The sequence below is a fragment of the Leptidea sinapis genome, chromosome 19 (assembly GCF_905404315.1).
Source record: "Leptidea sinapis chromosome 19, ilLepSina1.1, whole genome shotgun sequence".
Taxonomy (NCBI): domain Eukaryota; kingdom Metazoa; phylum Arthropoda; class Insecta; order Lepidoptera; family Pieridae; genus Leptidea; species Leptidea sinapis.
The window spans coordinates 8132201-8148905 of record NC_066283.1 but is presented as its reverse complement, the minus strand read 5'-3'; the positions used below and the strand labels follow the sequence as shown (position 1 = coordinate 8148905).

The window sequence follows — 16705 nt, the reverse complement described above, 5'->3', positions numbered from 1 at the left end:
AACCTTGTTCAATTTAACCCCCAGTAGACTCAACTTTGCGCGTTTACCACTAAAAAAAACACATTTGTTGTATCACTGCTCTTCGACATTTCCCTCGCCTAGTATCGGAATACTAGGTCTCGACACACTCGACGAGCGATTGCCAATTCCGTGGTCATCTGAAGAGCAAAGCCAAATTGGCTTTGATGAAGCTGGGCGTCAAGGAGGGGACATATGGAGTATTGCTGTCATCTCTGGTCTGGTGCACCCCAGTATCAGCTCGATCCATTTGACCACGTGCAACGCAGAGCAGCTCTAATTGTCGGGGACCCAGTGCTCTGTGAACGGCTGGATCAATTGATGTTGCGTAGAGACGTCGCTTCATTGTGCGTCTTCTACCGCATTTATCACGGGGAGTGTTCCGAAGAGCTGTTTCACCTGATTCCTGCCGCCGAATTCCACCTTCGCACAACACGCCTCAAATTAGGATATCATCCCCACCATCTGTTTGTGTTGCGGTCCTCTACTGTGCGCTTTCTTCCACGAACTACAAAGCTGTAGAGTGAGCTTCCTTATGTGGTGTTTCCAGGACGATATGACATGGGTACCTTCAAAAAATGCGCGTACCTTCCTGAAAGGCCGGCAACGCACCTGTGATTTCTCTGATGTTGCAAGAGAAAATGGGCGGTGGTCATCACTTAACACCAGGTGACCCGTACGCTTGATTGTCCTTAAAAAAAGTACAATGTTATGGACGTAGGATTTTGGATTATTCTTTGTGTGGATACAGCTCAAGATCATCAACGTCGGGTGCACCTTTAGTTTTTTATGCATCATAAGAAAACTAAATTCAAGCATGATTGCAAATTAATTTTTAAATGAGTAAGACATTCGATTTTTACTTCTAGTTTTTGATTTTATTGTTTATTTTGGTGAGAATAAAAATTTTTACAGCATGAATACATTTTATTTAAAATTACATTATAATCTTCAATAAAATAGTTTAACAAGAATTAAAAATATATAATAAAAAATAATTAAAATAATATTAAAATGTAAACATCTCAATTTCATCATCACAGCTCAAGAAGTGTAAACATCATCAAGATACATTTAAAAATACAAAATATTCCTATTTTTTGTTCTACATTCATAAAGCACTTACATATGAGTTAGAAATTGGGAGTCTCAAACATTACTGCCATCATCAACAAGAACCCATCATACCGCTACCTCCTGGCTGACTCAAAAACCAAATTCTAAAGCACAAGCATTGAAGAAACTCCCCAACATTAATGCTAATATGGCAAATCACCTTATAAAGCTCAATTGAATTCAACTTATAAGATAATGGTGGCCCTAACTGGTCATTGTACTTATAATAAACATCATACATTTGCTTGTGCTTTACTGGGCTAAACATCTTGGCACCCCAAACTTTAGAAAGGAGAGGAGGTGGCTGAGGTTCATGGAGGTGTTGGGGTGGCAGGAATGACAATCATATTCCTACACACCATAATATGCGCACAGTTGTTGAATTTCGGAAATTGGTCTGTTAATAGCATACCAAACATTAATATTATATAAATTATTACTCTGGTAATGTACATTGACTGTTCACACAATCTTAGTTGATTAGACTGATTTGAACTGAGCAAGTGTTAAATAGCAGAGCATGGCACATCAGTCTCATTCAATAACCACAAAATATATTGCTCAGTATGACAAAAGAAGTTTTCACTTCAATAACACTTGAATATATGTAATATTTTAAGGTACTTGTATGCATGACACAAACTAGTATTATATTGTTTACTTATTTTCATTTTCCTATGTCGCCCGAGTAACATGCTATGTAACACCAGTACTATGTGTTACACTCTGCCCACTACAATGTAGATTGATATGAGTACCACTCAAGATTGTTAGAAATTCAAAATGTCAAATCGGCATTACAACTTAATTGGTAAACTTGAGATATACAATATTAACTCTTTCAAACCAAATTCAAACTAGATTCAACAAATCATCAAAATGATAGTAATGTAACAACCACATCTTATAGTATAACTTGGACAACATTCAGCATCAAGTTTTAATTAACAAACCTTTATTTGGTCTACAATTAGTTTTTAAGTATTACAAAACCCAAATAACTCATTAAAAGATTCTGTCAATCTATGCTTTTCAATGTATTTTGAAAATTCACTCATATTAGGATGTTTCCCATTGTTACATGCATTTTGAAAATGCAGCTCTTCAAAATTTTGAAATCTCTGTTGACTGTCTTGTCTACTCAACTTAAAGGATTCCATTTTCTTTAGTGCAATTTTTTTCCAAGTCATAGATCTTATTATTTTCCACCATGCATTACAATCACTTTCAATACCTTCTATACATATGACTCCAGGCTTTCCTGGTAAGCAAAAACCAGTTAAATTTAATTCTTTTGCCAATCTCAGGATTTCATCCCGTTTTTTCTTACTATAGATATGATGAGACACAATCCAATATCTTGCAAACATGTCCTTTTTTGCTTTTAAAGTATTGGTTGAAGTAGTTTGAATTTTTAAGGAATCATCATTTTCAACCTTCTTAAAACTTATAACATTGTCTTGCACCCATAATATAATAGTATGCAAACAAACCTCTCCACCAATGTGTTTTGTTTTTACAAATTCCTGCAATCCTTTATTGAAATCACTTTCCTCCTGACGATTTAATTGATCACATCTTACAGTTACACTTGGTTCCTGGTGTGGGTATAGAGTAGGCAAATTTATAAGTATTTCCAATTTTAATTTATCTACTAATATATTTATTGTAAGGTCCAGATGTCGAGGAGTAAAAATAGTTTTTCCATGTATGTACTGGCTAATTTCTTCTAGTGCAATTTCATCATTCACTCTTAGCTCATTATAATTTGAATACATTGACTGTAACAATTCAAGTTCTTCCAATTGATGAGATAGAGATAACATCATTTTTACTTGTAGTGTATCCATACTTATGATATATATGTACAAACAAGGTTTCCGTTTCCAAATAAAACAATATATTTACTGATAGCAACAGCAAGATATCAACACCTATAAAGCCTACAAAGTACAAGTGCTAACTAATGAGTGTGAGCGCACCTACACCTCTTGGAAGTTGAAATGCGTTGGAGACAGAAGTGAGTACGGACTAAGAAGTTAGTAAACCTGGCTAACAAAATGAAATAATATAAAATCACCTTGGAGCAATTATCGAATCACAATAATACAGACCAATTAAATTGTATTTTTCCACCGATCCTTAACATTTCAGTTTCTAACTGTCCAGATTTCCACAAATGAATCCACAAGAATACCGAAGATGCATGAATAAATTTATTATATTATGTATTTTTTTTTTCTTCTTTTGGCAATAGCGTTTACTTTTTGCCAAAAACGTAAATTAAAAGATTGGGAAACTAAGTTAAAAAAGGATACGGAACACGGGAAAGGATCAGATAAGTAGAAAGAGGATTGAAACGGATATTAAAAATTTCATAAATATACATATATACTTGCTACTTACACAACATTACAAATATTTAAACTTTAATATGATTCTGAAGAATGAAAGATGACAATATTTTATAAAATTTACATGGATACATAATAAGACAGGATATACAGGTAGGAAAAGGAACATTAAGAGATATTAGATCATTCAGGAATGAGGAGTGGTCGTATAGAGAACATGAAAAGAAAATGTGATCTAGATCACATTTATCGGATTCACATTCACACATGTCAGTAGATACAATGCCTAATCTATTAAGATGAACAGGAGTGCAAACATGACCCAAACGCATTCTTATGATAGAAGAACATACTAACTTATTGCATTTGGCACGGAAAAACCATGGTTTAAATGAAATAAGTGGCTGAAGGTTAAAATATTTCCTGCCTTTTGATTGACCAGTTTCAGTCCAAAGTCTATTCCAACAATCCTGAAGGTGAACTATAGGAAGAGCACCTAGATCCTGGCAAAAAACTTTATAAGGGAAAATGTCGCCATCGACCACGGCTTCATTAGCTAGTTGGTCTGCTTTTATATTACCAGGAATGTCGCTATGGCTGGGGATCCATACAAACAACACAGAAAGACCAAAGTGATTGCATTTATTTAATAGATTTCTTATTTCTATGACAACAGAAGAAATGTTTTTTGATTTAAATGGGAACCTATTGAGAGACTGTAAGGCACTTTTTGAATCAGAGAAAATTATTGTTTTTGGAAGTTTAAATAGAATAATATATTCAATAGCCTTAAAAATGCCATAATATTCCCCAGTAAACACCTATGTTTCCGGAGGTAGTTTAATTTTCTGTGATATTTTAAATTGAGCGTGATAGACACCTACACCAACGGGATCCGAGGAGGAATGTTTAGACGCGTCTGTGTAAATATGATGGTAATCAATCCAAACAGTATTTTTAAGAAGATTAAACGAAAAATTTGTACTAATATCGTGCTTATTTAATTCTGAGTCAAAATTAATTTCTGGAAGCAACATTAATGCTTTAAAGCTAGTACTGAAAAGAGGATAATTAATGGATCGATGAATAGGAGCTTTTATGTTGATAAATTTCTTAAAACTATTGATTAGACAAGGTGGTTTTTTATTTGACCAATATGCAGATGAATCTTTATAATGAGAAAGTTTCTGAAGTTTGTTATAAAGAGAGTGGTTAAGAAACTGAAAAGATCGGAATATAAATTTGTCTGCTAAATATTGACGACGTAGATGTAGTGGAGGATCACCACATTCTACTTGAAGAGCATTGATAGGACTTGACCGCATAGCACCAGAAACTACTCGTAAAGCTTTGGACTGTATGAGATCTAGTTTTTTAAATGCCTTAACACTACCAGGCTCCAGCAAGAATGTACCATAATCTAATATACTTCTTATAAGAGCATTATATAACAATTTCATGCAAAAAGGGTGCGCACCCCACCAAACACCTGACAGACATCTTAAAATATTAAGAGTACGCTCACATTTAGCATTTAGGTAATCACAATGTGGGATACCAGTTAGTTTCGAATCTAAGACAATTCCCAAAAACTTAACATTATCTTTAACTGGAATCTGATAACCCTCATAAAATATAGAAATAGGAGGAGGAGTTCTTGATCTCGTGAATAAAACTATTGTACTTTTTCAGGTGATAGATCAAGGCCATTTAAGTCCAACCAAGTTTTTAAATTTATCAGCGGTTGTGTTATAGAAGAACTAGCTTTTTCAATAGAAATATCACGACAGTAAATTAATAGATCATCAGCATACTGAAGAACATTTACACAATTAAGTGATGATTTTAAATCGTGTGTATAAATATTATACAATATTGGGCTAAGTACTGATCCCTGGGGGAGGCCCTTTGAAACAAGTCGAGTAATTGACTTCCTATCATCTAGTTTCAGGATTATGTATCTTTCGGAAAGCATGTTTATGATAAAATTTGTTAATAGCAGAGGTATATTAAGTTGTAAAAGCTTACTCTTTAAAATACTTACTACGACATTATCATAGGCACAATTTATATCTAAGAACGCAGCTATTACTGATTTATTATTTGAAAATGATAATTGAATATCAGAAATGAATATACTTAAGCTGTTAATAGTACTTTTCCCACGTCTGAAACCGAATTGGGATTCACATAATAGACCGTTATGCTCAACAAACCATTCTAAACGATTTTTTATAAGATGTTCTGTAATTTTCATCAAAACAGAAGAAAGTGCGATTGGGCGATAGGCAGAATGGTCTGAAGAACACCTATTAGGTTTCAGTACGTGAATTATTTCTTGACGTTTCCACGTGGAGGGGATGTTACCAGATGTCACTATGGAATTTATAAGAGATAAATAATAAAATAAAGCATCATCATCTAAATGAGAGATAAAGGAATACGGAATACCGTCCAGTCCAGGAGCAGAATCCTTAACATGAGACAATACACCTTTTAGTTCAGTGAGAGAAAATATACTGTTTAAACCAAAACAGTTATCATTATTTATATTTATTACAGGGTAAACAATTATTAAGTCTTCAGGAACGAAAGGTGGAGCCAATTTATCTAAAAAGCTATTAACTAAATGAAAAGGGATTGATTTTGGAGATGAATATTTGTATGCAGATCTAAACCTTCTTATATTTTGCCATACAAGAGATGGTTTGACATCAGGTGATATTGAATAGCAGAAATTTTTCCAGCCATCAAATTTCTTTTTCTTTAGAGATTTTGAAGTTTCTGACATACTCTTTGTAAGAATTTCAAAATTCTCATCAGTGGAACATTGACAGTATGTAATTTCAGTATATTTTCTTCTCTTTACTGCCTCAGTACATTCGTTATCCCACCAAGGAGGAGAAGGAATAAAACCCAAAGAGCTATTTTTACTTGGAAAAATCTCATTGGCAACCTCAATAAAGATTCTTGCTAAAGAATCTGCACACTGAGATTCTGTACCTGGATTAATTTTTGGAAGTGTAATAATTTTGTTTTTTATTAGATCTTTATATAAATCCCAATCAACATCATTAAGCTTATATTTTAAACGAGGAGAATAAGTTTTATGTAATACTTTATTGTTATTATTGCAGGTTGGAAATGATAATAATAGTGGGAGGTGATCACTACCAAAAGTAGATCGTAATGGATCCCAGGACAAAGAAGAAGCAAGATTAGGTGTAGTGACTGTTAAATCTGGAGCACTTGGGCCCTCGTCAGGATGAGAACGTCGTGTAGGACGACCATCATTTAATATACACAAATTCACTGAATCAAATATATCTATTAATGTGTTACCATAACTATTAGAAGATAAGTAACCCCAGGATTCATGGCGACAGTTAAAATCACCAAGGATCATAAAAGGCTTCGGAAGAATGGAAATAATATCTTTAATTTCATTTAAGATTGCAGAAGAAGGATGAGGTATATAAATAGATACATAACAGATATTTTCAACTAAAGCAGCAATAATAGAAAAATCATTACTGTGAGAAGGAATAGAGAAGAGAGAAAAGGAAAGAGGGTGTTTCACAAGCATGGCTACTCCGCCATGCCCATCCACACGATCTTCTCTGAGACATGAATAACCACGAATCTTAAATAAAGATCCTGGTTTCAACCATGTCTCTTGAAGAGCACAGATATAAGGTTTATATTTATTTAATAAATAAATAAGATCACTTTTTTTAGGAGTGATGCTTTGACAATTCCATTGAAGAACTTTGTCCATTATTTGGTTTATAAATTTGAGTAATTGCAGAAACTAATAAGGCAGCGTTGGACGGTGAAAATTCATTCGATTGACTAAGAGATTTTATAAGAGAAATAATTAAATCAATTACTGAGGATTCCAAAGGATTTTCATTTTCTATGTTAATTAATGCACATCCATTAGAGGGTTGGGGAATATTAAAATCCCTTAAAATTTCTTGGTGAGCAGATTTGTCATATCCTTTGCTAAGTGTAGGTGGAGGCTTTGGTTTAACAAAAACAGTTTTTTTATATGAAGTATTGTTTATAGCTTTAGGTGTTGAATGTTGATGCTGGGTTGGAAAAGTATTAGGAGTGATGTTAGGTGATGAGAGTAATGTATCTGCATATGAAATTCGAGAGACAGATGGATGTATCTTTGAAGCTTCTGAATAGGAAATACAGTTTTTAGCCATTGATTCCTTTATAGCTCTTTGTCTTTCATATTCTAAACATTTTTTATCAGTTGCAATATGGGAACCTTTACATAAACAACAAGATATAAAATCATCTTGAACAGAGCACTTGTCACCACTATGTCCTTGACCACATCTAAAACATCTTGGTTTAGATCTGCATTGAGATTTCACATGACCAAACCGACAACAATTGTAGCATTGAATAGTAGGATATATATACAAGTCTACAGTAAGAGAAGTGTAGCACATATATACTCGTTTAGGCAAAAACTGCCCATCAAAAGTAAATACCACAGACTCAGTACATTTAAGATGGTTTTGTCCATCAATCATCATCTTTCGTTTTATTCTCCTAATTTTTATGATTGGACCACAGCCAATAGGAACAGAAACATCATCTTTTATTTCCTCTTCAGACCACTCAGCTGGTACTCCTCTGACTATTCCTATTCTACTCACAGAAAATGATGGAATAAAAGCCTTATATTTTTCATTTTCTAAATTTTTGTTTTCAACAAAGTCATTTGCATCTTGGTACTTAGAAAAAGAAATAGATAACCTATTCCGGCCAATCCTTTTTAAACTTCCATTCACAATATTTTTAATAGAATTTCTTTTGAGAAAACGACCAAACGTAACTGGATGTAAAGTAACATTATCATCGGGAGATGAATACTGTTTCTGAATGTGTACAACAAAAGGAGCAGCATCTAATGAGTTATATAACAGCCTTGCAACAGGGGGCTGTGGCTGTTGTGGAGTGTCTGTGTTATTTTTTTGTATGGTCTCTACTACTATAGAAGAATTATTGCAGGAATCGACTTTGGAAAGAATTTGTTTGTCACTAATGTCTACACATTTGCAATCACTTTCCTTAATATCCTTCTTATCACCACGGTGTTTTCGGCGTCTTTTATTACAGTGTCTGCATATTCTGGGTCGAGCTGACACTCTTTTACGGCCACTAGATGTCTGAGACACAGAACCATCTGTATCCATCGTGCTACCTTCGTCATTATTAGAAATTGTCACTACATGACCTATATCAGGGGCTGTCCCCCCAGGATCATCCGGGGGGTCCATCATATCATAGAAAAGTGAAGAAAAGAAGACTTACCAATAGGATGAAATTTACACAAATTAACACTTTAATAAAAACTAACTACTAAAATATATACAATCTACAACTTATCTGATCAAAATATCAAAATATTTACATGAAATTTAAAAATAAAATGAAATATTAACAAAATTACGTGCGACCGATCTTAAGTTTCCCGCCCTTTTCTATATTATGTATATTAATTGATGATTTGATGAGTTCCCTATATATTAATATACTCTTTGTGAGTATGTAATAATGTAGGTAGTATGTCGAACTCTGGCGAATCAACATGACACCTGTAACTTGGTGCAATACCAACAACCAAAGAGAATTTAAATAATAACTATGGCGCACGAAAAAGTTTTTGTTTCCATTTCACTTTCTCGTACGAAAACGAATAATTTATTTATTTTTAATAGGCGTCAATAGGCGTTTTAGGCATATTGTATATTATTAAATGATATATGAAACAAAAGAAATAGTTATTCGTAGTATTGTATTAGATTTATTTATTTAGTATAGTTAAACAGTTTAATTTTACTATCACACTGAATCGACACTAATCAATTCCTACTATTCCAGATAGCTATCATAATCATCTATTTTATTTTTTTATGGAAAAGGACAAACAACCGTACGTGTCACCTGGTATTAAGTGATCATTGCCGCCCACATTCTCTTGCAACACCAGACAACACTCACAGGAGCGTTGTCGGCCTTTAAGGAAGGTTTACTCGCTTTTTTGAAAGTACCGATGTCGTATCGTCTCGGAAACACCGTACAAGGAAGTTCATTCCACAGCTAGTATGTGGAAGAAAGTTCCTTGAAAACCGCACTGTGGAGTAGCGCCATACATCCAGATGGTAGGGATGATATCCTTATTTAATTTGTAGCATGTCGTGGAAGGTGGAATTTTGTGGAATGAATCAGGTGAAACAGTTCTTTGGAACACTACCTGTGACAAATGAAGACAAACATTGAATCAACGTCTCTACGCAACGGCAAGTAATGCAGCCGTATAGAGAGCACTGGGTTATTCGAGCTGCTCTGCATTGCACGTGGTCAGATAGATCGAGCTGATACTGGGGTGTGCCAGATCTGAGATACTAGATACCAGCAATACTCCATATGTCCTCAGAATGTGGGCTGGCTTGACGTATTGCTGTGCTCTATTTATGACGCCCAGCTTCTTCGAAACCATTTTGGCTTTACCCTCCAGATGACCAAGGAATTGGCAATGGCTCGAGATTTCAAAACCCAGTATTCCTATTTCAGGTAAGGGCTTTAAGGAAAGTGTTGTCCAAAGAGTGGTGATACAAATAGGTTTTTTATTGGTAAACGCACCAACTTGAGTATTCTGGAAGTTAAATTGTAAAAGGTTCATTTTACCTCATTCCACGACCTGAGAGGACTCGGTAGAAGACACAAGTTTCTCCTGGCATTGGTCGACGATTTCTCGAGAGAGACCTGCGTGGTCTGTGTATACGGCTTCACCAGTGCTGTCGTCTGTATAGCAATGTAGGATGGAGGTGTCCAACATATCATCGATATGCAAAAGAAAGAGTGTAGAAGATAGCATATAACCTTGGGGCACTCCAGCGTTCCAAATATTATGACAGTATACTGCCAGGAAATATACATCTTTTTAAATTGGCTAATATGCACTGGGTTATTCGAGCTGCTCTGCATTGCACGTGGTCAGATAGATCGAGCTGATACTGGAGTGTGCCAGATCTGAGATACTAGATACCAGCAATACTCCATATGTCCTCAGAATGTGGGCTGGCTTAACGTATTGCTGTGCTCTATTTAGAATAGTGATGTACACAGTGTCAATACTCGAAACAAACATAAACTCGTAATTCCATCTACTAGGCTCCGTAAAATTGGTAAATCTTTTAAAGTGGATTGTGTTATATTCTATAATAAACTCCCAAATGAAATTAAAATGTTACCTATTAAAAATTTAAATGTATCCTAAATAATAAATTAACATCTAAGGCCTATTTTAATGTGAAAGATTATTTGAATGATAAAGATTGTTGGAATTAATGTTCTAAATTTTGTTAATGAATATTGTTATACTCATTTGAATGCTATTGTAACTTTTGTACTTCATCCTGACTTGCACTGAATAACTTATAAAGTTTTACAGTTGACTTTGACTTTGTAACAGTGTTATAATAATTAACGTTTTTCGTGATGAGCGCGTGGATGGGTATAAAATGTTAAACTCGCGTAAGAACACGTGACTGATCGAAATTGTTGTTGCACATGTCTTTGCATTTTAAAATCTTCGAGTTATTCTCTTGCTTGTTTTATAGGTTTATTTTTACAAGAGAGTTTTCTCTTCATGGAGTTGAATTGCAGTTCCCGCAGCCTTGCGGAACACCAGTGTTTCTGGGTTTTAAGTCGGAGCATGCACTGTTGATAACAACCTTGATGATTGATCGATCAGCTATAAGCTAGTGACTCATTTGTACAACTTCTAGGGAAGCCCTTAGGATGGCACTTTCGCTATAAGCGCTTTATGCTGTGGCAGTCCGATCAAAGGCCTTCACTATGTCTTAACTCACCGCCAAGTGCTCCTCTAGGTATCCCAAGAGCTGGTGGTTGATGATCGACTTCATTACTTTGGAGAAAATGGAGTTTATGGCAATGGGGCGGTAGTTGGACGGATCCGAGCGTACACCTCTCTTAGGGATCAGGTGCACTAAAGCCGCCTTCCATAATTTCGGGACTACGCCTGGACAGCCGGAAAAGACGGTAAGGACCGGCGCCAGTTCTGGAGCACATATCTGCAGCATTGTCGGGGGAATGCCATCGGGCACACTCGATTTATGAATGCCCAAGGTGCCTCAAGCACGGAGCCATGCCGGATTTTTACCTCCGGCATGTATGACTCGCACCGCGAGTATGCGGTGGTGGTGCGCCTTGGTCATCCAGGCCTCTATCGAGTTGGACGCGAAGAGGGAGCCCAAGAGATCAGCTTTCCCTTAGCGTCATGGGCCAGCGAATCATCATCCCTGTGGAGTGGTGGAATAGCTAGAAGTTTTCTTGGATTATAGCATATTAGATATTTGTTTACTTGTTGTTAAAAAAAATTAAGTTTTTTAACGTTTAGTAGTTTTTTCTTGAAACAGCTCTTTATAATCGATGATAATGATAGTGACATAATAGTCTGAAAAAAAATCTGAAATAGAATTATTGGTATAGGTATTGGTAAAGGGCTCCTGTTTCCGCAATTAGACCGCTTAATTGGGTCCATTTTGCACGCAGTGTTGGCCAGTCATTCCAACCAGCCCAGCTCCTTCCAGAAGTTCAGAACACTCCTGGGGTGTTCGCAGACTTCCTGGAGCGACCTTGTATTTACTAAGGTTTGTGCCCGTTGGTTGGCCACCCCAGCACATTCCAGGATTAAGTGAGTGACCGTTTCATCTTCGGTTAGACAGCCCCTGCACTTAGGACTGTCCGTAACGCCGATTGTAAATAGGTGTTTGTTCAGTGATGTGTGACCCGTTAGGGTGCCGACCATAATTCGGATGTCGCGTCTGTTTAGGCTAATAAGTCGACGTGTCAGTTTGGGCGATAGTGCAGGAATCGCCTCTTTCGACTGTCTGCAGCCTGAGACATTTGTCCATCGGGTTCTATGTAGGTTGTTGGTGAGAGAGCGTATCCATGACCGCATTTGGCTAAAGGGTAGCGGCAGGACTGGCCCTAGGTCAGCCACTTGCGTTTCCGACCCCCGCCTTGCAAGTTCATCCGCTGCATCGTTCCCCAACGAACCGCTGTGTCCTTTGATCCATTGCAGAGTTACCCAGTTGTTAGAGGCAGCTTGTTCTAAGGATCGGTGACACTCGTATATCAGCGCTGAGTTATAGATGTTGCTCCACAGCGCAGTCAGTACTGCCATACTTTCGGATAGAATACGGATATAATATCCGTGTATTTTCCTTCTTAGTATCGCGTCTGCAGCTTCCTTGATGGCTATGCATTCGCATTGGAATATGGAGCTATGTATGCCTAATTGTATAGAGGTGTGTATATTCAGTTCCTGTGAGAGAAGAGAGAAAGAAGTGAGTGTATGCCAGCTCCAGTTCCGGCTGCCATTTTGGAACCGTCTGTGTAAATTCTGAGTTCATTTACACCTGACTGGTCTGCTCCCACTTCGAATAGTTGAATACGGTAATTCTTTTGAAAGATGTGTGTTTTGGGTATTCTATCACAGGGTGCCTCACAGAGTGGGAAATCCTTCCTTACTCTGTTCCAGAGGTTTCCTGAAAGGCAGTCATCATTCTTGCATACACTCATCAGCTTCAGGCGGAGAACCGACATTGTCGCCTCATGTTGGATATGTATGTCAAGCGGTGTGAGCCCTAGAATGGTTTCTGGGGCAGACGTTGGCGTAGTGCGCATGCAACCAGTTATGGCTGTGCAGGCCAGCCGTTGGAATCGCTGCAGCTTGGTTTGTACGGTTGTTAGCTCTGTCCTGGGCCACCAAGCTATTGCTCCGTAGGTGATAATTGGTCTAATAACTGCTGTATATAGCCATTTACATATCTTTTGAGCAAGACCCCAGGTTCTCCCTACGAGTCTTTTACACTGCCAAAATATTATACATGCTTTTTCCAGCTTGTCTGAAAATAGATCTGAAATAGAAAAAAATATATGAAAGTGACGATTTAGCGTGATTGAAAATATTAAACTTTTAAATCAAAGTAAATAAATAATAATATATTTTATTTGACACACATATGAATCACACACACACACAAATTCAAATTCAAATATTTTTATTCAAAATAGGATTTATAATCACTTATTGAACGTCAAAATCTACCACACATTCAAAGAGACTGCCTCAGACCTGAGAAGAATGGGCGCAAGAAACTCAGCGGGCTTTTTTTTATATAAAATATGGATTACAATGTAATATCCTACAATAAACATTAATAATTAAAGAGCCTGAGGGTGTTCGCTTTAATCTCAGTCCGTGGTGTCATTAAGAAAATCGTTTATGCTATAATAACCATTCCCACACAAACGTTTTTTAACATATCTTTTAAATTTCGTAACACATTTGTTTTGTACATTTTCTGGGATCATATTGTAGAAGCATATACATCGCCCAACAAAAGACTTACTAACTCGACCCAACCGAGTAGTAGGCATAACAAGTTTATGTTTGTTCCTCGTGTTAACATTATGAATGTCACAGTTTCTAGAAAATTCCTCAATGTGCTTATGAACATACAAAACATTATCAAAAATGTATTGAGAAGCAACAGTCAAAATGTTTATTTCTTTAAATTTTTCTCTCAATGATTCTTTAGGACCTAGGTTATAAATCGCGCGAATAGCCCTCTTCTGCAGCACAAAGATAGTATTAATATCGGCCGCACTGCCCCATAACAATATACCATAAGACATAATACTATGAAAATAACTAAAGTATACTAATCTCGCCGTATCTATGTCAGTTAACCGTCTGATTTTCTTAACCGCATATGCTGCAGAACTAAGCCTATTCGCCAATCCTTCAATATGGGGGCCCCACTGCAATTTGGAATCAAGAGTAATGCCAAGAAATATAGCAGATTCCACTGGTTTTACCAGGTGGTATGGAGAGGTCTCCATTTAATAAAATATTCGCATCTACATTTTTGACATTTGGCGCGGTGAATTTAATATATTTGGTTTTTTGATTATTTAACAATAAGTTATAGGCGCTAAACCAGTACACGATGTCAGATAGAGCATTGTTTACTTCGTCATATAAAACTTGGCTTCGTTTCACTTTGAATATAAGTGAAGTGTCATCCGCAAACAATACCACCTTGTGTTTTTTTTCTACAAGGTTAGGTAGATCATTTATATAAATTAGGAAGAGGAAGGGTCCAAGAATAGACCCTTGTGGTACCCCCATACCGAGAGGAGTCCCAGGAGATCTGCTGCCATTCATCTCGACCCTCTGAATCCTATTATTTAAATATGAGATCAGAAGATCTAGTGCAGATCCTCTTATACCATAGTGGCATAGCTTCCTGACCAGCGTTGAATGTTGAACACAATCAAAAGCCTTAGATAAATCACAGAAGATACCAAGTGCATTCTGTGATTCCTCCCAGGCCTCAAAAATATTCCTGATGAGTTCAACACCTGCATCCGTAGTCGAGCGTCCCCTAGTAAAGCCGAATTGTTTTATATGAAGTAACTTATAAGTGTTAAAGTGAGTAAGCATTTGGCTTAAAATATTTTTTTCAAAAATTTTACTAAGGGTCGGCAACACCGAAACAGGGCGATAGTTATTCGGGTCAGAAGTGAGTCCCGATTTAAATATTGGTGTAATTTTACTATACTTCAGAAGGTCAGGAAACACGCCATGTTCAATACAGCTATTAAAAACTAGTGCTAGATATGGTGCTATGACGTCAATAACAGAACTTATTATTTTTACAGATATGCCCCATATATCAGCAGTTTTTTTCATTTCTAAGGATCTGAAAGTTTTAATTATTTCTGCTGGGCTAACAACACTGAATTGGAAATTTTGTTTACATTCCTTAACATTTTCCAAAAGAAGTGACTCGGCAACACTGGTGGAGGAGACAAGGGTGCTTGAGATGGAAACTGGAATGTCAGAAAAAAAATTCTCAAAAGCAGAAGCTACTTCCTGCTCAGAGTGGATTTTTGTATTGTTTATTATTAGATTATATTCAAACTTGCAGTCTTTCGCTCTTCCAGATTCCCAGTTAATAACTTTCCAAGTCATTTTTATTTTATTTGAAGCATTTTTAATTATTTCTCTAATATGCATTGACTTAGCAATAGTACATACTTTCTTAAATAATTTTGAATAATTTTTCACATATACAAGGAAAGATGCATCATGATTACATGATGATCTCTCACTATATAGTTCATATAACCGTTGTCTGCTCCTATGAATACCAGCTGTTGCCCAGTTGTTAAATGACAAGAGACCACCCGAGTTGACTGTCTTTGAAGTAAATATAGAAGCAAACTCTGTTTTAATTATTTTAAATAACTTACCATACATCTCATTTGGAGTACTGTTATAATTCAAATACAAGTTTGAGAGTTTTTCTGAAACATTGCCTCTATATTTCTCCATTCGCCTATTGTTTACCGGAACAAACATAAACTTTTTAGTTGAAGTACATTTGTTCCCTTCAATATTAAAAGAGGCTAATTGACCAAAGTGGTCTGAGCTCAGTTTACTAATTATTGATTGAGAAATAGGTTTATAATTAGTAAAAATATTATCAATACAGCTTTTAGAGGTGCTGGTTACTCTAGTAGGTTCTAAGAAAATATTTGATAAATTATATGATTTAAACAAAGATTTGAATCTAATACTTGTGATGGATTTTTCTAATAAGTTAATATTAAAGTCACCACAAATCATAATATATTTCTTAGATTCTGATAATTTTGATAGAACCTCCTCCAATACACTCTCAAATAACTCATATAATGCATCGGGGGGTCTGTATATACTTACAACAATGGCACACTCAAGCTCTGCACAGGCTATTTCAATGGTACGTTCAACAGAGAGGCCCACAATATCTTTACGGTCTTTGAATTCAAATGATTTACTTATAAGTATAAGAGAGCCGCCACGTGTTGCCTTTTCTCTGCTAAACACTGGAGTTAAAAATGAGCTCATATTTTCTAACACAAATCTAATACAAAATACAAATTAGCATTTATTTTATTTTTGTTTTATTTCCATATAAATCGAATGACAACTACAAGTTATTGCCTAAAACCGATAAATATATGTAATTTAATAATATACAAGACGTTTACAAAATAAAAATATTCGTTTTCGTACGAGAAAGTGAAATGGGAACAAAAACTTTTTTGCA

The 16705-nt window shown here is 35.9% G+C and overlaps 1 protein-coding gene and 1 long non-coding RNA gene across 2 annotated transcripts; one reads left to right on the top strand and one right to left on the bottom strand.

The window, feature by feature from the left end:
* Positions 1–924: 924 nt before the first annotated feature.
* Positions 925–3670, bottom strand: LOC126969777 (RWD domain-containing protein 2A). The gene has a single exon (XM_050815339.1). The coding sequence runs from the start codon at positions 2982–2984 to the stop codon at positions 2112–2114; it is 873 nt and encodes a 290-aa protein (XP_050671296.1). The 5' UTR covers positions 2985–3670; the 3' UTR covers positions 925–2111.
* Positions 3671–6245: 2575 nt separating this feature from the next.
* Positions 6246–7391, top strand: LOC126969788 (uncharacterized). The gene is made up of 2 exons (XR_007730448.1): positions 6246–6511; positions 6626–7391. It is a non-coding gene; the product is annotated as an uncharacterized LOC126969788 (long non-coding RNA).
* The last annotated feature ends 9314 nt before the right edge of the window (positions 7392–16705 follow it).

Coding starts and splice junctions, on each gene's coding strand:
- LOC126969777 (XM_050815339.1), bottom strand. CDS start 2,984: ATGGATACACTACAAGTAAAAATGATGTTATCTCTATCTCATCAATTG.